Below are 22955 nucleotides of genomic sequence, written 5' to 3'. Positions count from 1 at the left end.
ACCACCGTCTCCGAAGCGGGCAGCGCCGAGGCACCACCGCCACGCGACGGGGGTGCCTTGGCAGCGGGGCTCCGGCGGGAGACAATTGCGGGCAACAATCGCTTTCTCCTCCATGTCGTGGTTCATGTACTTCAGGGGTTCCTTTCCCCCAATTCCTTCTCAACCATGGCCGAGATAACCCCCACTACGAACCTCGTTGTGGAAATACCAGAGATGTCAGAGAACCCGACGTGTTATGCTCCATAACCAACAGCAGAACGGTTATCCAAATATCAAAGAAGTGTACAACAGTCTTAGCTCATTGTCTCATTGGCGGGCCAAATGGGCGGGCTAAGCAGAGAAGGGGAGGTAACATCTCCCCGTATGACGACATACGGGGAAAATCCAGTTTGTCGCGTCTGAGCTTTGTTTTATCAAAGGCAGAGCAGGATACTCAGTAGGGCTGTCAAAATTGCTCAAAAATGACATTCGAATGTTCGTTTGGAAAAAAATCACGAATTCGAACTATTCGAATATCTGGTTGCCTATTTTACGCAGTTGCCGTCAATATGTCAATGATGCGACAAAACCATGGTTCAAATTAGTGGGATATATATATATCCTATATATAGGGCGGCGGCTTCCTGCTGGGCATTTCCTTACTTTAAAACGAGGGACATCGCGAACAGACGGAGGCTCATTCACAAAGCAGTTAGGCGCTTGTACCGCGGGAGTGTTTTTTCACATTCGAATATTATGAGGGACATCGCGAACAGACAGAGGCTCACTCACAAAGCAGATAGGCGCTTGTGTAACCGAGCGTTGGCACTTAGATATTTATATGACAAGAATGACAAAAGCGCGGAAGGGAAAATAGTCTCGTTTACTTAGTACCTATCAGAAGTCACCCAGTCACAGCGTGAGAGCTGGAATACCTATATCCAAGTACGGAAACCCCGAGGGGATAAAATACATTCGCTCTTCACAATACTAGTCTGTTACACTTGTACCGCGGGAGTGTTTTTTCACATTCGAATATTATGAGGGACATCGCGAACAGACAGAGGCTCATTCACAAAGCAGATAGAGGCGCTTGTACCGCGGGAGTGTTTTTTCACATTCGAATAGTAATTTTCACGTTCGAATTCGCGTTTTTGGATGCATTTCGAACGAATATTCGAACTTCGAATATTCGTTGACAGCCCTAATACTCAGTGCTCGTTTTACACCTAACGCCATTTCTAGCTACTGGGGGGCCATAGGCAGGCTAGGGGAACTCATATTAAAGGGATACTTCACCCATTCAGAACCGGCGTTCTATCATTATAAAATTATTATCAATCGCTATTGAAATATAAAATTTTTTTTTTTTTTCCTCAGACTAACCCAGTCTTCCCTTGGCCCAGCTTTCGTCAAATGGCGCGTTTTACCTCATCTCGTGAGAAGTTTGCTTGCCAGCTAGAAGGGCCGAGGACTACAAACCACTGGTTCCACAAATTTGTGAGCCCATCAATAAGGAATGAGGGGGGGGCGGGAGCTTGCGTACGAGATGTAAACACTGTCTGCAATGTTTGTTCACCGCGTGAACAAAATTGCAATGTGAAACAGCCGAAGTGGATTATGAAAATCTATTGTTGGATTTTGACATTCAGGGCTATTAGTAGGAGCCAGAATACAGCCAGGAAGAATTGACACAAATGGAGGTGGTGGATGCTGCGGCTGCAGCCGAACAAGCCTTGCCTGTTGCCGAGGACGAGGACGAGGTCGAGTGCACCGGTTTGCTGTTTCGCCTATAGAAACTTAGAAACACAGAGTCCCTTTGCTGCAGCGAATTTCAGCGATGCCAGTTTCGAATAAATGGCTGAATCTGACGAGGATGGGGCCTGTGTAATCTCTCATCTCATGCATTGTGGATCCGTCCGTTCCGTTGGAGCCTCCGGCTCCGTCAAAAAGTTGAAAAATGTTCAACTTTTTCGGCAGCGACGGATCCGTCATCCAATCAGATCGCGTATGCAAATGTAAGCACTGTGACGCGCCTCGGGCTCTGACGATACTGGAAAGCGGGAAAGCGGGTGATCTTGCATCGCAACAAGCAGGAAGAAGCGGGAAGAACCCGGCGAAGCGATTTGATTGGCTGACGGATGCCTCTGCAAAGACTACTCCCCCATCCGTCAGCCACGCCTTCCCACGTCCGTTGACTGACGGTGCAGTGGGCACGAAGCGTAAAACTTCAAATTATGTTGGTTGTTGTGATTTTGTTACAAACCCAAGTGCTGTTATACTAAAGTAGGCCTACTGTATAAGATAAACACTTATCTCAACTGGGGAGGACATTTTGAGTACAAATACTTGATATGCTGAGCTACTGTAATTAGCAAATGTTTTTATGGGGTATAGTAATAGACAAATGATGCGTTTGAAAATATGAGTGCAGAAGTCTAAACTAGTCAACGTATCACAGGGATATGTTTACACAAAGTTTGCTTGCGCTACCACTCGCGCTAGGACCATGGGTCCTTCCCCCTCCAAACGGAAACAGGCAGGCGGTGCAGCGGGCGCAATGCACTGTGGTAGTTTGAAGATTTCTTACTTGTGAGCCAGTGACACTTTCTGCCTTTTCTCAGGCTATGATGAACCGATTTCAATTTCTTTGCACATTTATAATACATAGAATTATTTACTTCATGTAACCTTCATAACTCCATCGGTGAAGTATCCCTTTAATGTTAGAAAATCTCATAAAATGACATTTTGATGCTATGGGACCTTTAAAGGCACCCAGTGCAACTTTATGTAAACATTCAATGAAAAATAAACATTCAATTTCTAGTCTTTTTTACACGTAGTAAGTTTCAATAACTCCATACCATTACATATCGACATTCAAGGAGCAAAGATGAGACGTCGTTGTGTGGTGAGAACTGATAGAAAATCGTAAACAACAACAATCGCCGCCGGGGAGAAGCCATTTTTCCATTGACTGGAAGCCTGCTTTATTTATTGTAGGTTACAAAAAATAAAGAAAATGGCGGCATTGTTGTTGTTATCGATTTTCTATCAGTTCTCACCACACAACGACGTCTCATCTTTGATGCTTGAATGTCGGTATGTAATGGTATGGAGTTATTGAAACTTACTACGTGTAAAAAAGACTAGAAATTGAATGTTTATTTTTAAGCCTCGAAAGTTGCACTGGGTGCCTTTAATGTCCGAACCTCCGAAACCCCCTGACACTCTGAGCGTTTTGAAGGTGGCATGAGTATGAACTATGCCGCCTTCAAAACGCTCAGAGTTTCTGGGAGTTTTCGACCTTAAAGGTCCCATGACATGCTATTTTATGTATTCTTTAATATAGGTATTAGTGGGCAACTAACACAGTATTCAAAGACGTTCCCGAAATTCAGCCGTGGTGCAGAGTACAGTCACTCCGAGCCAGTCGCACATTGAGCTTCCCCCAAATGAGCTGTTTCGGTGGGCGTGTCAAGGAGGAGGGTGGGGGTGTGGCCCTGAGCAGCTTGCAGCCACGTGCGCTCTGTTTACTGTGGTTGTATCGCAATGGCTCGTAGAAACCCAGTCGTTTCAGTTTGACCCAGAATCGGATCCGGATAACGAAGCGCCTGAAGAAGTTGGTACTCAGCGGCTACAGCAGGAGGTCTCTGAATGGTTATTTTAATATATTGTGTCTGGATACGGTACTTTAGTTGGTTTGTTTATGTATGCGGTTAGTTATTATCATGTGCTAACGCTAGCCTACGTTGTTGGCTTTTAAAGTTGCTGATTTGCCATCGTTACAACGCTATATTAGCATCTATATCAGTCACCTTTGTAGTTTAGAGAAGTCACTGGCTCATTTAATGGGTTAATTTCAACCTATATTGAAGTCATGTTACACATAACCCATGATTTACTCGTGAAGATTTACGTCTAACATCAGCTTGTCCACTGTCATATGTATAGCTATAGACACTAACCAGAGCCACTATAGTCAGACCTCTGCCATTATTACATCTACCTTTATTTTATGGATAGGTGCCGTTGGTGGAAAATGTGCAACCATGCCCACAGAAGCTGAGAATATTTGCTGCATGGAGATACCGCAGGTAGCACTCTCCACTAAATTGGAAACTACTTTGTCTCTTCATTTGACAAATAATGCTTAAAAATAAAACTTACCCTTTCAAATTCTAATTAGGTTACTAGAAGACTACGGGAGGTCGAACAACAGCTAACGTGTATGGTTGACCATCCTGGATTGGAGCCGGTCTGCCTAAATGTTTACTCTTCAGAATGCCAGCCAAATATATAGAGCTGACTATGGTCCTCTAAATTTGAGAAGAATACACAAGTAAGTTGTGCATTGTTACAGAATTTAATAAAATAAATGAAGATGTATTTATATCTGAGCTAAAAAAAAAACTTAGTTACAGAACAAACCATCCATAGGAGCATAGTAATATTTATTTTCATAACACAAAGCAATGATAAAGTTGAAGAAGCAGTCGTCGGCGAAATGTTTGGCGCACACAAACACACATTTCGGAAGTCGTGTCGGCGCATTTCCAGCGAAAACAAAATGAACCCACTGGTTCCTCAGAGACTCGGATGAAGGAGCTACAAATGTACTTAGTTTTTTACTTTCACATCCGAACACTGAGCACCTGCCATACATTTGTTTTGGAGCCATGATGTCTCTCCACTCCAGGCAAAGACAGTGTGGCGATCGTACGGTCTCTAGCTAATTGTCTTATGGGCGTGCCGAACTCCCTGGGCGGGCCAGGCAGAGTAAGGGGAGGAGCTTAGATGCTTGGTGACGTCCTAAATACAGACATTCCAAATCAGCGCACTTGAGCCAAATCAGCGCACTTGAGTTTTGTGCGGATGTAAAGCTACCTGAGTCCTTCGAGATCACGTCACAACAATGGCAGCCCATTTCATTGATAGACTAAAGTGAACTTGCAGCAAGCACTAAGAGGCAAACTTAACACAGATTCTAACATTTGCATTACGATACATTATAGCTTACAATTATAAACATCACCTGATAAATTTTCGCTCATGTTCAGCCATCGCAAGCAGTTCTAATTACTGATTCATCTGATTCAGCAAAGAAGCGTAGAGAGGTCCCTGCGGGCATCCATAGGCCTACTTGTTGTTATGAAGTCTAGTCTCCCAAACTATCTCTTTTTCCGGGGTTTTGTCATAACCTACGAACTTGAGGGGCGTTTCCTGAACATTTATTTCGGAAGAAGGGAAGGTTTACGTAAAGACAATGTAAGAGCTTCCGAACATCCGAGCCGTTTTGAAGGCAGCATCAAACTCTCATTACAAATTTGACAGTCACTCCAGTACCAATTCGCAAATCCAGTGCATATTAAGGCATGAAAGCACACTTTCATAAAGACGGTTAGAAAACATTGGAACAAAGTAGGTAGGCTACCGTTAATGGTTACAAACGATTTAACTTGATGAACGATCAGCTTAAGAAAACGGTGAGGGTTCGACAGAGGGTTCATAGAAACTCAAAAGTATGGGGCCAAAGTGTGGGATATTTCATAAACAACAAATAGCTATACTAGCTCCACTAGCTATACTAGTTCCACATTAATCAGAAACCTACAACCACACACACATTCAGGACCTGAGAAGGGAGGTTATGCTCAACGCCCATTGACTCACAGAACCAAGCTATACTAGCTATATAGCTAAATAGCTATACTAGCTATATACCTTTAAAAATATGGTCATAATCAAAATGACGGTACGAGCACCTTTTGTGCAGGGGCATTTTCTTGACTTTACTGCAGTTAAGTTATGCTGTGTTCCTGAATCCTCGAACGCCAGATTTCCAAGTCGAAAGTCGAAGATCTCCCAGCTTTCTTGCGACATTTCTCGAAGGCACGCCCCGCCCCCTTTTTGTCTACATCTTTCGAAAAGCTGAGAGTAGACCGAGAGCAGTGATAACGCTCTCAACAAAATAGCTGTGCCCATGAAGAGATTTTTTATTTTATTTTTTGTACCACGTAGGTCAATTTATTGTCGATTTTAAATGCTCTTACACACTTGATTACATTGCTACTTTATTCCGGTCACCAATGTATACATTGCATGGTCTTGCTGTGCGTGCAATACAATGTAAAGCTGTGTCGTTTGTTTTCGGGCTGGTTTGCCAATGAGTCTAATGTAGCTAACAATAAACAACCACTAGCCAATTTCATGCAAAAATCACAAAGACAACAGGACGCTACGAATGCTCCGAGACCGGAAGTGACGTCAAACCTGCAACTCGGAAGGCTGACATCCGAGGATTCAGGAACACAATTATTCACGTTCCACATTATTCAGAAACCTACAACCACACACACACCCAGGACCTGAGAAGGGAGGTTATGCTCAACGCCCATTGAGTCACAGAACCAAGCGGACTCAGGGGGGAGAAGACACATCACTGCCACCATGGCTCTGAAGTGGGATTCGAACCCCTAACCCCGATAGGGTTAATGCCTTGCGCATATCACTGGAGCTAAACAGGGTCAGAGATATGAAAAAAGGTGTTAAAGATGTACAACAAGTAATTTGCCAGTTAAACGTATTTTTTTGTATTTGAATGAAGTGCTGTGTGCATTCCTAAAAGAAAAAAACGTAGCAGCTGTTGCTATGTCGTAAATTAATTTCAGGGTTGGCTACCCAAGATGCTAGCGACTCAAGTGTAAACGGAAGTGTTTGTGGCTCAGGAAGAAACGTGGCAAACATTCACCATGGCCTCACAAATGCACATTAAGGTAATATCCTGACGGATACGTCCAATGAATCTCGCCCAGGGCTCTCGAGGGGCGGCAGAGGTGCATGTAACCGCGCTGCCCAGCAGTATGTTATGCATTGCTATCTATTTAAGTTATTTCCATTAGTTAGTGTTTTTAGGCTTAACTTTCGTGGTTATGGATACATGCACATATTCAATTCGATGTGCTATAAATGCATTGTGTTAAAAAATCTGCAGGTCAAAATAGCTAGTAAATATGGTTGCCGCTATCGCAATGTTGAATGCAGTATCATAATGTATAGATTAGTAGCTAGCTATACTGCTAGATTAGTAGCTGTCTTAAGCACTTCTGCACCACGTTGTCCTAACTTTCAGTTTTTCTCAAAATAAAAATTATAATGCCATGGTAATAAACGAGGAAATAATACATTGATCGCAGTCTTGTGTATTTAAGAGAGTTGGAGTGATTAAAGATAGTTAAAAATAATGTGTGAAACTGTTTCCTTCTTCTAGATCGGAATAATCGGTGGATCGGGTCTTGATGACCCAGATATCCTGGAAGGGAGGACTGAGCGATATGTCGACACGCCATATGGAAAGGTTAGTTTACCACAGCTGTGTTAAAGCAGACATTTATTAAAGGTATCATATTATGCCGTTTTTGTGGTTCATAATAATAATATATAATAATAAATTCGTTTGGATGTTCTGCTAGAATAGGTTTCATGCTAAAAATACTTTATTATTCTCACACATTGATTGAGAACCGCTTTCATCCCTTGTAAGAATCGGTTGCAGCTCTGATTGGTCAGCATAAACATTCCATCGGTGCATGTGTAGGTCATCTCACGCCCCTTAGTCCCGAGCAACTGTCAACATTGCCAGTATCAATGTCTTTGATTTAGCCATACCTTTCTCAGCCCGAGTCGTAATTTCAGGCCGAACAATCTGATCGACGCAAAACACCATTCTCAACCTTTTGAAACAAATAACATGTGCCAACAAGTGAGCTGAGGCATACAGCTGGCTAACCAAAACATTTGAATACAATGACATGAGCTAGCGAGTTATTCAAGGTCTTCAACTGACTAAACAAAATATTTGAATGCAACAATGTGAGTGGGCAGGTTTGACGCGGCACACAGCTGTTTAAACAAATCATTTTAACAGGATAACCTGAGGAAGCTCTCTCCCTGGGTCTACAGCTAAGCTACTACTCGGCAGATGAACACTTGTTAGGAGCTATCTTGTTATTTTACCCAAACAAATATCATAAAGTTATAAAGCTTACAGTCAGGTTTGATCCTGAATCTACATGTATCAACGACCCAGCAGTCTGCCGTAAAATTAAGCGGTCAAAGTAAATTTGAACAACTGATTCTTCTCACTCTTTATTTTGGAAGTTCATACTAAGCAGATTTTGCTTTGCACTGATGACAACAGTGTCAGCTCGACGTGGCAATACCAGAACAGAACTCCACAGCTCAAACTAGCTTTGTTTGAGGGTGTGCCAAACTAGCCGTCAGGCAAGTCAAGGTAGTAAATGCTAACCGCAAAATAGCCGTTTCCTGCAGTTCAGGAAAGTTGTTTTCTTGCGGAGAGAGTATGCCCCTTTGTTGTGGAATTTAGCTATTTTGCTTAGCAGACCATATAAATGGCTATATGATCTTCTAAAGGAAAAGGGAAAAAAATAAAAAAAGGCACAATATGAACATACTGTATTGTATGAATGCATTAGTCAGCTGATGTTATTGGATGTATGGTTTACTTAGTTCATCTTGTATCCTCTCCAACAGCCTTCAGATGCGCTGATAGTGGGGAAGATAAAGAATGTTGAATGTGTGCTTCTAGCAAGGTGAGTTTATTTTGGACTACAATGGATTGACTACACACACTTGTTGCAGATGTCATCGCAGCCACCAAATACTTGGGAAAACATGCAAACACTTTATTAGATAAAAACACTGCTAGTCTGCAAATAAACGGCTATCTTTCTGTCAAGGTTGTTTTGTTTCTTACAAATACAGTCCTCTGCTCTCCAACTTGACCATACTCACCAAGTAGGGGCACCATGACACACCCTTTTAGTTCCAATATCTGACTGCACAGATTTTAGACTACTCTTGCGTAATACACGGAGCCAGGCAACACTTACTCTGTTCTACCCAGTAGAGGGCGCACTTGGCATAATTTTGTGTGTTTTTGTCTTTCATTTATTTAGTTTTAATATATTCTGTTTAGATTTTTATATTTATTTGTAATGAATTAATTTATGATTAATATATATTTGTTACTCAGGCACGGCAGACAGCACACCATCATGCCGTCCAACGTCAACAACCAGGCCAACATCTGGGCCCTGAGAGAGGAGGGCTGCACTCATTTGCTGGTCACCACGGCCTGTGGCTCCCTCCGGGAGGAAATACAGCCAGGGGACATAGTCATCATCGACCAGTTCATTGACAGGTATTCCCACAAAAAATAAAAGCCGTCTTGATGGATTGTTTTAAAGTGACGTAGGGTTATTGTCGATGTTCAATTCATATTATTATTGTTTTTTTTTGAGCTGTCCAATATAGCTGTATATGGGCTTCTTTGAACTAGAATTTGGCTACAATTTATTGTTACATTTGTTAGGGTTGTGATGTCCTTAAACTCACCAGAGGGATGGATGGGGAGATGGATCCATCTCTCCCACGTTGTGTAGCGACGGCAGAACTTAAAAAGGGAGGACTAAGTTTGATGGATAGCCAATTTACAGCATACAAGATGGAACGTAGAAGATTGAATAATATGAATTCATGATTTTTTTAACTTTGATTATGTCTTTGGATACTCCAGATCTATACACGTGATCTATGTTTACATGTGTGGTATTTAAACAGGATTTTAAATATTCAAAGGTTGACCTTTCTGCTTTACTTTACTAAAGTGGGAACTGTCACTACTGTTGCTCTGTTTATATTGTCCCTCAATGGTGCTGTGTTGCATTTGGTTGAAGACGTATTCAATTCCGCAGATACTCATGGTATTCACTATTTTCTGGTAGTTAGTTGTCGTTATTCTACGATGAATAGGGCAATTGTTTTATTTTAGATTCAGCACAGAGACTTAAATGTCAGTGGCACTGGTGCCTGCTGTCAAATTGAAAATATCATATATCTATATATAGAAATAGATATAGATATATGAGATGTGTATATATATGTGTATATATATATATATATATGCAATATATCTATTGACTTATATCTATAATATCACTTTTGTCGAGTGATTGTCGTGTCACTTTTGTCGAGAGGGTGGATAGACGCCTGATAGACGCCTGAGGGTGGATAGACGATCTGAAATGTTTTTCCCAAAACAATGATTAACACCTACCCAAGAGATTCACTGACCCTTTTTATAACTTTGTAAGAAAGTCACATAGTTCAGTTATTAGCGGTTTTATGAAATGCCATGATCTTATCTAGAAAGGCTTAAAAATAAAACGCGTAAACAATATGTGGTTCGGGTAGGGCTCCTGGTTTGCCGAAAGCTCTACAACTATTTTCCTGGGGGCATATCCCTTACGTGCCCGTAGCCTTTACTGAGTCAGATGTGCTGTTGGAAGAAACACAATACAGATATTTTGTTCGCTGTACAGGCCACTTCCTGTCTTCTTTCTTTCCACACTGCATATCATTTACCTTGCCACGTGTGAGAAAAATAGCACACATATTTGTTTTTGGGTGACTTGTAGCAGGATCCTCACTTATTCTTTCTATTGGTGGCTTCCTTTTCAAAGTACATTTTACTGGCCCTCACTTAAAGTTGTAATTATTAGTGTTGGATCATAAAACCAAATTCCTTTTTTGTTACTTTTTTTAATCATTTATGTAAACAATGCAAACTCCTTTTTAAAAATGACATTCTCTTCCCTGCTGACTGCCATTATATGCACAGCACTAGCTATTACTTTGGTTACATATCTTTTATTTTGTAGCAATACCAACATCATGCAGTTGAAGATTTACCGGCCTGATGTGACTGCTGGCCCCGGGCCATCGGGCACACTTTATAGTTGAGCTGTGCTTCATGTAATGGTGTTCAAATGTGTACTTTTGTTAAGATTACCACATGTGAATACACAAGGCAAAAAAATCCAAACACAATTGAGTAAGTCTTTTCACCGTGGGATTACTTTGACTATATGGGCGTGTGGATCTGTTTGCACAGTTAATCTCATGTATCAATCGGAGGGCTAGAATCTTTCATTTCCCTTTCTCTTTGTAATTGTTTAACTGAATTTGTGCAGGAGCTTATTGTGTCATGAGGTTCCTGTTCTGTTGTGGTTGTAATATCCCATTTATTTGAAAAAATTACTGTTTTTAACTATTCTTACCAGCATGGTCATTTTTAGGCAAAATCTAATTTCAGTATTTAATATTCAAATAAAATGTACTGTGTGTTGTGCAGTTTGTGTTTAAGTCAAGTGGGACTCCTTGTCCTACGATTTCTAACTCAAATGCCTTTACCCGGGCTGTTTTGGGTTTATTATTCTTCCAATGTTACTTTTTTTCAAATTGGGTTACTATAAATTAAGTTATATATTAAGGAACAACCATTTTTAAATACTTTTATTTGGTTACGTGTTGCTTTCTATTGTCATGGCTCTAAATTGTTCTTGTAAGTGAATTAGCTTCCCAAAGTCACACGTGAATTCCAACTAATCGCGGCACAATGACTGCGGTTATCCGGCATAGGTGGCTCAACGCATTATATTGAAGTGTAGTATGGGAGCTGCAGGAATTGAGAATGTGTGCAATTAGTTTGTCCATTGCCCACATTTTCTACCAAACAAGCAAATGCTATACAATTGGTTCTGTCTACAACTGCCTACAACTGCTGGGCGCATCAGGATCAGAAAGTGTGAAAAGTTTTTCACTAATGTGTTTCATTTTTATTTATTTTTTTTCAAGTTTGATGTACATTTTATTTGGTTCATTTTTGTCTGGCTAGTTGATGTCGCCAAAGCTAATTGATACTAAAAGGTCGCCAAAAATATTATATAAGAAAGAAGGGAGCTGCTTGTAGGGAATATGTTTGGACTTGTTTCTTAGCATGTGACCATGTGTCTGTGCGCCAGTGGTCATTTCCTTACCTCCTGGCTTTCATTAGGCGTTTGGTCTGTGTTTTCTTTTGTTGCTGAGATGAAATATTTAACCATGATACACCAACATAGGAAGCCTAGGAGTTTTGCATCCTAAAGCATTTGCTTCAGTCGGTCCGAGGAAAATCCTTTCTCGTATACAATTATAAATTAAATGGCCATGCGAAGTGGTGTGTTAGGGTTTAGAACAGTATAATCTACTACTTTTAATGCCGAATATTCAACCAAAAAAAAGGAATTGTGTAGCTTGTCTTTTATGTATCACCAACACAAATGAATACATGATGTGTCTGAACTGTGTGTTCTTTGTTGATAGGATTATATATATTATAGTATTTGTTTGTTTAATATGTAATAAGGTTCATATTTGCTACCTCCCACAAAGTCCCCTCATTTGAGGAGAACACCGAAACAAAAGATTGCTTTGTTTCGGAAGTACGTTCTGTTTAGTCAATCGTTCAACTAAATAGGTGAAGTGTGACTATCTGGTTTTCATTTGTCACTTTTTCTGTTGATTAAGCTGATAACATTGTGGACTAAGCATTAATTATACCTCATAACAAACGTACCGTCAGAACCGGCACATTGCTCACACAGTGCGGGGATATTATACAGAGAAAAAGCAGCATCTAAAAATAGCCCTAAGAATATAGCTTTAAGAAGGCAAAAATGTTAATGCTTCCAGCACAATCAGCGTTTGTTATTAGGGGGGCGTCTCTTCTCTGAGCGGGCGCTGTACTGTGACTGCTACAGGGACTTTGGAAGCGTTCTTTATCCCCTGTATCTAGAAGCTTCTGTTGGCATGGAGATGGCACCAACATTTCATTAATTTAATGGGTACAAAAGTGCAATTTGAATCGGTTCACGTCTAAATCATATTCACATCCAATTCTATTTTTTTATGTATTATATTGATGTTCTAACAACACTAATTGATGAGAAGTTAACCATATTCATTCGGTCAATGGAACTCTTCAGATGTTTAGTCAGTTGAACTAGGACCGCACCTTGTCAGTTCCTAAATTTTGATAGTATACTAGGATCGTTCCTATCCTCTTGTGCGAGCCCCGTCGGATTAAAGGGTTCAAAACTAAAGTTTCTTAAACGCTCTCTCAACCACTGCCTCCAATAGGACTACGAAGAGGGCCCAGACCTTCTATGACGGGCAGCCCGGCCACCCTCCTGGGGTATGCCACATCCCCATGGCAGAGCCCTTCTGCAACAGGACCAGAGACGTGAGCAGCAGCTCCCTTTTCTCTACGTGACATAATTAACCCTAACCAACCAACTCCTAGTAGTCGGTTCAGGTGTAACACATGATCTCTATCTTAAATATTACAATGTAAAATTATTCGGATGGGAAGTTTGTGCGACACACTTCCTGTATTTGCTGTTCCATATTTGCTGTAATTCTTCTGTGAACTCTGTTGTCCTATTCAATTGAATCTAAAACATGACCTGAGCACTGCAGTATTTTGTTGAGCTCAATCTACTATAGCAGTCTGTCAACCCCACTAGCGAACAACACCAACGAACCCTCGACAGTATCTACTGTCTGCCGAAATGTTGAATTAATTAAACAATGAATGAATGAACCGTGTCAGATGAAACTAAGAGAATGAATAACTTGACTCATCACCTTTTTATATCAACGAACAGGAAGTGCCGTTTTCACACGGTACTTCTATTATCCACACGGCTGACAACTTTATAAAAATGTTTCAGAAACTGCCCCCTGAGGGGATGAACACGCAGTTATTGGCTGATTCGTAACAGCTTTCTTACCACTAAGGGGATTTATAATGCATTCATTCATTCATTCATTACTGCAGGTCCTTGGGACCTATGCAGCCTGGCTCCGACCCCCTTCCCTTAGGCCCCGCCCTACGGGCGACATCATGATGACCCTGGTCTCTCCTTGCTGGTGCAGGTGCTGGTGGAGGTGGCAAGGAGCCTGGGCATCAAGTGCCACGCCCGGGGCACCGTGCTGACCATCGAAGGTCCCCGCTTCTCCTCGCGTGCCGAGAGCCTCATGTTCCGCCAGTGGGGCGCCGACGTCATCAACATGTCCACCGTGCCCGAGGTGGTGCTGGCGAAGGAGGCAGGGCTGTGCTACGCCAGCATCGCCATGGCAACCGACTACGACTGCTGGAAGGAGCACGAGGAGGCGGTGAGTGACGTCTTGACTACTTTGACGGCACTTCTCTCAGAATGGGAACCTGGCCGGGTCAAACCCAGGCTTTTTGAATGCTTAAAGCCTAAGGGAAGTGGGTCGAAGCCAGGCTGCATTGCTGCAGGTCCCAAGGACCTGCAGTAATGAATGAATGAATGAATGAATGAATGAATGCATTATAAATCCCTAGTCGTAAGAAAGCTGTTACGAATCAGCCAATAACTGCGTGTTCATCCCCTTAGGGGGCAGTTTCTGAAACATTTTTATAAAGTTGTCAGCCGTGTGGATAATAGAAGTACCGTGTGAAAACGGCGCTTCCTGTTCGGTGCCCATGAAGTAGCTCTCAGGTTCAAAGCGGTTGGTGAACATTGAAGAAAATTAAACAGACCCTTTTTAACGGTTAACGAGAACTGTCCCCTCCCTATCCTACATGATTGGTGGAAAGAAATCAGGTAACGAAAGAATGGAAACCCGTCCACCCAGATGAGTTTGGATGTGAGCCAGTACTGCCACTAACCCTGGCACACGTGCCAGTCCAAGGAGCACCAGCCAGAAAGACCACATTATTCAAACTCTTATTAGAACCGGATTGGCACGAGGAAAGGGATTTGCAGCCTGATTACATAGAAATCTTGCCTCCATCACATTCCATTTGTACTATATAGCCTAGCCTCATTCGTCCGATCAAGTCTGAAATTAAATAGCTGGAACATTGTAAACTGAAATTGCAAAGTGTGAGTTTTGAATGGAAGTTAACACTGAGAGCCGGCCTGCTCACGCTTTTACATGGAAGTCAAGCATGGTATACGCATGACGCTTATGGGACACGAGGAGCTTGCTGTGCCTGGCAAAAAACTGGATCGGTTCCTGTCTGATCCACCACACCCTCTTTAATTAACTTCTCTTCAATGTCACCAAACTTGTTTGGTTAGGTTAGGACAACAATCTTTTACATCTTTTCACTGACCTTATAATACACTAAACATATATGAAAAGGTCTACTTGTCTGTTGTCGATGTTGATGGAAGAAACATCATTGAATGAGATAAAAGATGTGAAGATAAAAAAATTAAAATTAGATCCTCCTTGTACAAAATAAAAGATTTGAAGATATAAATTATCATCACATCTTCAAATTTCTATAAAAAATAATATACATTTTTATTTTTATTTTATTGCAGACTTGAAAGAGCAGATAAGAATTTACATTGAATGATCCAAGTTAAGGAGTAAGGATTACAAAAACCTCATTGGAACCAAGCTTGTAGCAGGGATAATGATTTAACTAATCTTTATCCCATTTTTGTTTAATAGATTTGTCTTTTGGACCAAAAAGTTTCGTCTGCGCGACGGATTAGAATTTGTATTTATTAGTCAAACCTGCTCTGTTCAACACCTTATTATTTATAATGGTGCCCTACTTCTCTCGAATAAGTTAAGTTGTATCAAGAGGAAGCGAAAGCAAAACGAAACGTTGTGCTAGAGGGCCAAATTAGGGAGTGGGACACTATGAGAAGTCTCCTTGCTAGGTATAATTCGATGCATGCATGATCGACGCATATCTTTAAAGAAGTCCAACTGGCTTAAAAAAATGCTTCCTGCATGGCCAGAATGTTCCACTATGACTATGGGATCCGCCCATCAATGTGTGTTGAATCTGTTGACACAACAGACGCAACACACTTTATGATCTCCCAAATACGTGACATCAGCTTTCAGAAGATGTCACGATTCACATCCAAACCCATGAGCTTTTCAGTATGATTAATATACATATAATGTATTAAAATCGCTGGAATCGCTTTGAGTGCGTTGTTCTCATTTGCCCTCAGACACGAGCGCACGCCCAACCACAGCGAGAATTTTTTCACACACTCAAACGCCTAACGGTGTGTGTTGTGATTGCTGAACTTTGCCTGTTGATACTCAGTTCCACTTACAAATAGAGTTCCGGCACCCGACCTCGTCCCCACTGTTGCAAAAACGCTCACCACATCCTTCCGCCCCCACCGCCACCACCTGACGCCGCCACCACTGCCCCCACAGACACTCTCTCCTCCGGCCTCCTTCCGAACTACATCCTGCCCCTCCGCCCCCAGCCTCCGCCAGAAGTCGGCCTGCTTGCCAGGTTCCGGCTGAGAGTCCTCTCTATAGGAGGCTGAGTCACAGTGAGTCACCGTCCACACCAGCCGCGCTCAGCCCCGGCCACCGGATCACTGTTGATATCATAGTCATCCCCCTACCATAAACCCCGCTCAAGCATCACTGGAACCCAGTAGACTGAGCGGTAGCTTTGTGGAGATCATGTTCGTGAACGGAGTATGAAGTGGATCTTTGTCGATTGTTGCGTTTTGTAGTGTTGCTATTGAACCGGTTTCCCGTTGGAGTTAGGTTATTGGGTCGCCTTCCAGATTCCCCCCCCCCACAACTTGTTTGTTAATGTTTTCTGGGTGTGATGGGAACCTTAGTAGCGTTTCAATTATCAAAGTAAAATAAAAGTATGTGTTTGATCAAGGATTTCCAACTGTATTACAAATAAAGCTGGAGTGGAGGAGGAGGGGGGGTTTTGTTTGAAATGTACGCTCCCAGTGTGCGTGTGTGTATGTGACTGGGTGTCTGAAGGCACAGAGATAGAGACAGGTTTGGTCCTGAAGGGTCTCCTCAGGTGACGATTGAGGGAAGGTGTGGTATAAGAATCAATATTTAACCTGCTGCAAACCATCTGAAACATCCGCTTAGGTTTTTCCCATTGATATCCAGTAGGCTGTTTCTGTTTACTTTTCACTTAAGGAAATAAAATACTTTTACAAAGCTTGACTCTGGAAGTTTGCTTCCATCTGGTTACTTACGAATACAAACATTTAATTTTGTAGGTTGTTTTCAAAAACAAATGCATTGATAATTTTTTGAACATTTCAGTTGACGGTATCATGTTCTCTCACTGGCAGGTATGTGTTGACAACGTACTGAAGACCATGAAGGAAAACGCAAATAAAGCAAGCAGCATCCTGCTCACAGTGATTCCCCAGATCTGCCAAATGGATTGGTCACAGACCATAAAAAGCCTGAAAGTAAGTCCAGCCGTCCTTTCCCCTCATTTTGCCAAACGCTTCCGTTCCATTAGCTTACTTTATTTGACAGAATTTCAAGCATTTATCTTAGCAATCTTTCAAGGGAGGCTGATATCACTCAAATCATGTTAATCCACAGTAGCTGCAGTAATTACATTTTTGATGTAAGGGACATACAGAGATGGTAGGGCTAAACAATGTGCCTGCCGACTTCTTCAACATCATGTGAATTGGGCAATGAAAAAAACTAAATAAAAAGTAGTTCCAAACCAACCAACCATTATTACCATCTATTTAACACTCACATAATCCATGGTGGTTCATTTTAAAATCACTTGTGAGCTCATTTAGAACTTTAATTTACATGAAATTGAGTTTTGACCATAATGATCATCCTTCATTAGGTCGGGTAGTAGTAAATTGGAGACCAATGTGTTTTATACAGTGTATATAATAATGTGATTCAAATATATAAAAAATTAGGGTTTGGCCATTGTCTTTCAAATGCAATTAATTATATATTTTAAATACAGAAAAATGTATCCTGAATTCTGTGTACCCTTTCTTTATTTGTATTTTTTAATAGTTGCTAGCTGACCCGTTTGCAGATTATTTTATTTTTCAATATTTAAAATACATAATTTCTGTCAAGGCCTGAACAATGCAGGTGTTAGTGAGCTCTGCTAACATTATGTCTCAGTTGAATAAAAAAATCTGTTAAAGCCAGGACGCCTTTGGCTTTACTTCTTCCTTACTTTACTTATAATTTTAGATTTCTTTAATAATGTTAAAAAATAAAATTTGTAATAAATAATCCCAGCAAAACATAACTAAATGATAATTTTTTTAATTACAATCTTCTTTGTTTTCCAGACACTGGCCCAGTGTTCCGTGATGTTACCCAAGCACTGAGTAATGCGACCTCCGCTACACCCACTCACACACACACCACCAGTTTGTCACCCCCGCCACCGCCAGCTCTAGCCTTCAAATGCCTCCGCCTGGATTTGGATCAGCGGTCAATCACCAATCACAAGAAAGTGCCTGGCACATCTATTGCATGTCTCCTCAGTGTTTCCTGTTTTTTAAATGAAGAAAGCTGCAAAAAACAGCGCGGTCATTTACAATCTGCACACACTATTCATTGTGGTGGAACACTTCCGCATGGTTTTACGAAGGACTGCCACCTTCTGGGGGAGAGCCCCGGAGAGTTCGGAGGGATCAGTGTTCAAAGTTCTAGGTCAGATTTGAATTCATTTGTGAGATCATAATTGATTTTATTGGCTTTGTATCTCAGTGTTCATTTCAGTATTAGGAGGTTGAATTGAGATATGGCTGTTGCATGATTTACTATTTTACAGCGTTGTTAGCCTTGTAAACATTGACTTGCCTGAATGACAATTTGTAAGTGATATTTACCTACATTAGCTCTGCGAAATAGGCCTGCCCTACATGCTTGTATTATTGTTTATTTCATGTAAAGCTTGTCTGTACGACGAATGGAAATGTATTTTTATGAGGTGATCATCAGCCGGTTGGATTATTTTGATAGTCTTTTAGACCTTATCTTTGTTTTTATAGGTCAAAGGCTACTTTATGCACTTGGATATCCTGCTTCACCATAGGCCTATGCAAACACACATAGGCCTGATTTTGTTGGCACATCTTGACAGCTTCAATAAATAAAATTTACAAACCTTACAAGCTTCGCATCTGGAATAAATTAGAAATTAAAAAGGTAAATTAGTCGATCAGGTCGGAAGAACTGATTTGAGAGATTAATATTTAATGTGGACCGAAACGATGTCTGAGACATTGGACTATTGTTTTATGGTTTACAACTTGTTTATAATCCTGTTACTGACAATGTGCAATCAAACTATATGACCAATAAAAAATTAGGCATGCGAGACAGGTTTTCCATTACAATCCTTTATGCTTTAACCCACATCAGCAGGTAATAAAGGCCTAACCCAATCTGATGTTTTACTTTGAATGCAGATGACCTAGGCCTACAATTATTTTTTTAGTCTTGATTTAGCAATTGTTTATTGAAACAATAATCCTATAAATCGAGTTTCTCTTTAGCAAATCTATAGACTAAATAAATGGTAGAACTACTTGCGTGAATTTGGCAATACATTGAAACATATCTAAAAAATGTACATATTTATTTGCACAAATTCACAATTCACTTTTTATTTGTATACAGGACAACCGAATACCCCTATATGAGACCTAGAGTTACCCAACATAGTGCAGTAAACGGGTTTTGCGCATGCGAAAGCATGGCCGCATGGAGTCCAGTTTGTGCTTCGAGGTTTACATGTCATATTTGTGGAGATAGTCTGGCGTCAAGTGATAAGGGAGAACAGCATTCACAAGGGGCGTTTCTCGTGTTTGGTTTTGTAAGAAATATGTACAATACAACGCATCCTGGTCACCAAATATAGATTTTTAATAAATAACTTTTGCCTATGGCCTAAATAATATATTTTGTACAATGTATTTTTTTAACAATTCATTGAGACGAAAGGGGATATTACAACCGTTTTTCTAGAGTCGATGGGCCTATATTTCGATATGAAACCCTATTTTGATCAAACCAAAACAGGCCTATGGTCATCCACAGAACCAACCTACATTTGTTACAGGCTGTATATTTGTACTCCCCATATTTTACAAATATATTTAAACAATGTTAATTTGAGCACGCTCATTCTCATTTGCTTACCCAACCCAGTGTTTACTTGTAGCCTTTAGCGCTACAAAAGACGATCATATAATTATTGCTCGGAACAAACATGATCTCCTTGCGACCCAGACTACAGGCCGTCATTCCTCTCCCTCAGGGACCAAGGACCGCGAGGGCCCTCTGGGGCCAGGAGCCGAGGCCTCCCCTCTCTCCACCGGCAGACAAACAGGTTAATAAAGTGCATAAGCCGAATCGCTATTAGGACTTATTAAGGGTTAAGCCTATCATACGAGAATCATAGGCTCTGTCCAGCATAGGTCTAACAAATAGGCCTATCCTATCAACGATTAAAAAGCAATTACAAGTAGCCTATCCCACTAAAGCCCCAGCCATGCATAGCCTTTATGCGTATAATCTTCTATCTACACAACCTTTAGGACTACAAAACCTACATTTATACTTGAAAGGGGTGTGGTCCTATAATCAGCAATAGATGAAAACAATAAATAAAACGACATTGAAAACCGTTGATCCGAACGGCCTTATTCAGGCCGCAGGTCCAGTCCGGCCCCTCAAACGGGGGCCCGTTAAAACAAAACGCCCGCAACGCAGTGGAAAGTGCAACAATCCTTTCAAGGCTTTTTTCAGTTTGCTTCTTCTAAGAGCTTGAGAAACTCCACAACGTCGTCGTGTCCACTCTGCCTCGCCAGATCCACGGGTCGAGAGTTAAAGTGGTCCCGGGCCCCGGGGTCGGCCTTGAACTCCAGCAGGACCCTCAGCGTGTCCAGGAAGCCCTCGCGCGCGGCGTCGTGCAGCGGGGTGGTCCCGGTGCTGCTGTCCGCCACGTTCGGCCGCGAGCCTTGCGCGAGCAGCAGGCGGGCTACCGGGGTGCTGCCCATCATCATCACCTTCATCGTTTCATAAATCAAAATAATAGATACGTTGACACCCTTGCGTGGATTGGATTGGGCTTTGAAAAAAAATATTAATAAGAGGCCTAAACGCGACGTGACAGGCCACGTTGAGGAACGTTGCTTCCAAATGCATGATAATAATACTATTATAAATAGCCTAATAATAATGGGCCAAATAGCATTATTATGTTGGAGGCAGATTTCTCAGTTGATATTTAAATGTTTTTGGTTTGCACCACGCCTGGTCGGTCAGGAAGTTTTTACAGTTTGTGTAGGGGAATATGCCTTCCCTTGTTATTATGGGATGCGATGCATATGAAAGCTAAGAACGACCTGTCCGCTGGAGTGACAGGCGTGGTGCCCGGTAAATCTAGATAGCGTGAAATTGGGCATAAAGTGATATTTCCGGTTGTAAACCAGCATGATTAAAATATATAACTGCTCATTCAGGCCAGCATACTTATTGCTAGATAAAGCTACCAACAGTTTGAGATGATTACATTACATATTCGACGATTCTATGGATCGTTGTGATGCCCTGCATGAGCCGAGCTGTTTATTAAATGACAGATTTGAATACACGCTCGCCTGGACTTTGACGTCCGCTGTCAACACTGACCTGCAACGGCGTCCTGCCGTACTTATTCACACCGTTAACATCGGCCCCTCTCCGGAGGAGATCCTCCACACCTGCGGTGTTCCCGGTCGCTGCTGCTGATGCGAGGTCGTCCACAAGTGTCATGGCTATGGGAACCAAACAGTGAACCAAACTCCTGCTCACTAAAAAAAAAAACACGTTCCGTCTATGGCCAGCTTTTTTATTTTGATATATTTTTTTACTTCAAATAAAAACGTTTTCGAAATGTATTCCTATTTGTCGTTCAATCTGCCGTCTGTCAATTTCCGATAAACAGTCCATTGACTGGGATGAAGTGGAGCGCGTCGTGTGACTCCAGCCGGTGGTGTCTGTCCGGGCTTGCCTTGGCTTTAGTACGGGTGACGTAATCATGGTGCTGCAGTGGCTCGACTCTGCGCATGCTCACAGTCGCTTTCAGTTCAAGGAAGTCGTACCAGAGTGACTGCGCGGTAGGAGCTCTAAAAAAGTTACAGAAACGGAAAACTGTCGTGTAGGAGCTTACAGGCGATGTTTTATCTTGTAGCTACATACGTTATAAGGACCAAACTGCGCCAAGGATCATTTATTTCGCCGAAACTACAGGAAATATGGGGTCAATAAGAATATGTTAGCCTATAGCCTATATATATATATATATATTGAACGTAATATAAATGTTACTTATCCTACAAGAGCAGAAACAAGTTATATTTATATTATGTTCAATATATATATCTATATATAGAGGAGACCTTCCGCTTGACCTCCATCTCTGTCCTACTCTTGATGAGTCATGAATGGCAGCCCTTTTCTTCCCAAGCAGCACTGTTCTCCCCCTTGCTCATTTGTCTGGCCCATTAATGAGGCCTGATCTAGGCCTACAACGTGAATAGTGGGGGACCAAGACCTGAAGTGGTCATCCATGAGGTAATCCACCCTGTTATGGCTCCAGGATGTAAGCTTGCTACTTCTATGGGGAGTAGGGTAACCATAAACACATGTTGCCGTCAAACTGACTAGAGGAAAAATAAAGCAAGGCACAACAGTAAAGTAAATTCACTGGTGTATTTATTTGATAAGTATTGCCCCAAGGGGAATAGGAAACTATAAGCGGAGCCAAATCAAAGAAAACAAAATAAAGTGACAACTACTAGTGAACACACACAACCTAGCTAATACATACAGAGGGCGGCCCCGCTTCTAACCTGATGTGATAACAGAGGAAAAACTACGTGATGATAGTGTAAACCCAAGGGTATCTTACCTATTCACCTAAACCCCTACGGCGTATCAAACACAAAGGAAATAAGTGACCATGACACATTCAACAAACAGGCAGACAACAGAGTGTTACAATGGAGAAAACAGGTGCAAGTTATCAAGGCGTGATGACACTAATTGGCCGACAGACAGCTCCCAGATTGGACAGGGGGTTGGAAGATGGTGGAGGAACAGCCAATGGAATATCACCTACAGAGAACGAGAGGGGAGACACAGGAAAACACAAGGACAACAACCACACATGTAACACCCCCACACATAAGAGCAAACATCACATTTTGCTAAATTCAGCGTCAAGGAAGCCCTCGCCAAAC

At 41.7% G+C, this 22955-nt stretch overlaps 2 protein-coding genes across 3 annotated transcripts; one reads left to right on the top strand and one right to left on the bottom strand.

The window, feature by feature from the left end:
• The first annotated feature begins 6248 nt into the window (after positions 1–6248).
• Positions 6249–19601, top strand: mtap (methylthioadenosine phosphorylase). 2 transcript variants are annotated; one of them, XM_056586302.1, is made up of 9 exons: positions 6249–6508; positions 6654–6758; positions 7253–7339; positions 8536–8594; positions 9038–9205; positions 13024–13126; positions 13822–14061; positions 17013–17135; positions 18009–19601. In XM_056586302.1, exons 2-9 carry the CDS (start codon positions 6735–6737, stop codon positions 18045–18047), a joined length of 843 nt encoding a protein of 280 aa, XP_056442277.1. In that variant the 5' UTR covers positions 6249–6508; positions 6654–6734; the 3' UTR covers positions 18048–19601. The 2 variants fall into 2 exon arrangements, with proteins under 2 accessions (XP_056442277.1, XP_056442276.1); XM_056586301.1 differs by having other exon boundaries at positions 6249–6527.
• Positions 16642–22696, bottom strand: cdkn2a/b (cyclin-dependent kinase inhibitor 2A/B (p15, inhibits CDK4)). Its single transcript, XM_056586303.1, has 3 exons — positions 22625–22696; positions 21364–21839; positions 16642–20738 (listed from the first exon to the last, which is right to left on the bottom strand). Exons 2-3 carry the CDS (start codon positions 21484–21486, stop codon positions 20475–20477), a joined length of 387 nt encoding a protein of 128 aa, XP_056442278.1. The 5' UTR covers positions 21487–21839; positions 22625–22696; the 3' UTR covers positions 16642–20474.
• Positions 22697–22955: the final 259 nt, after the last annotated feature.

The sequence above is a fragment of the Gadus chalcogrammus genome, chromosome 3, assembly GCF_026213295.1.
Source record: "Gadus chalcogrammus isolate NIFS_2021 chromosome 3, NIFS_Gcha_1.0, whole genome shotgun sequence".
NCBI lineage: Eukaryota > Metazoa > Chordata > Actinopteri > Gadiformes > Gadidae > Gadus > Gadus chalcogrammus.
This window is presented reverse-complemented; position numbering and strand designations above follow the sequence as displayed.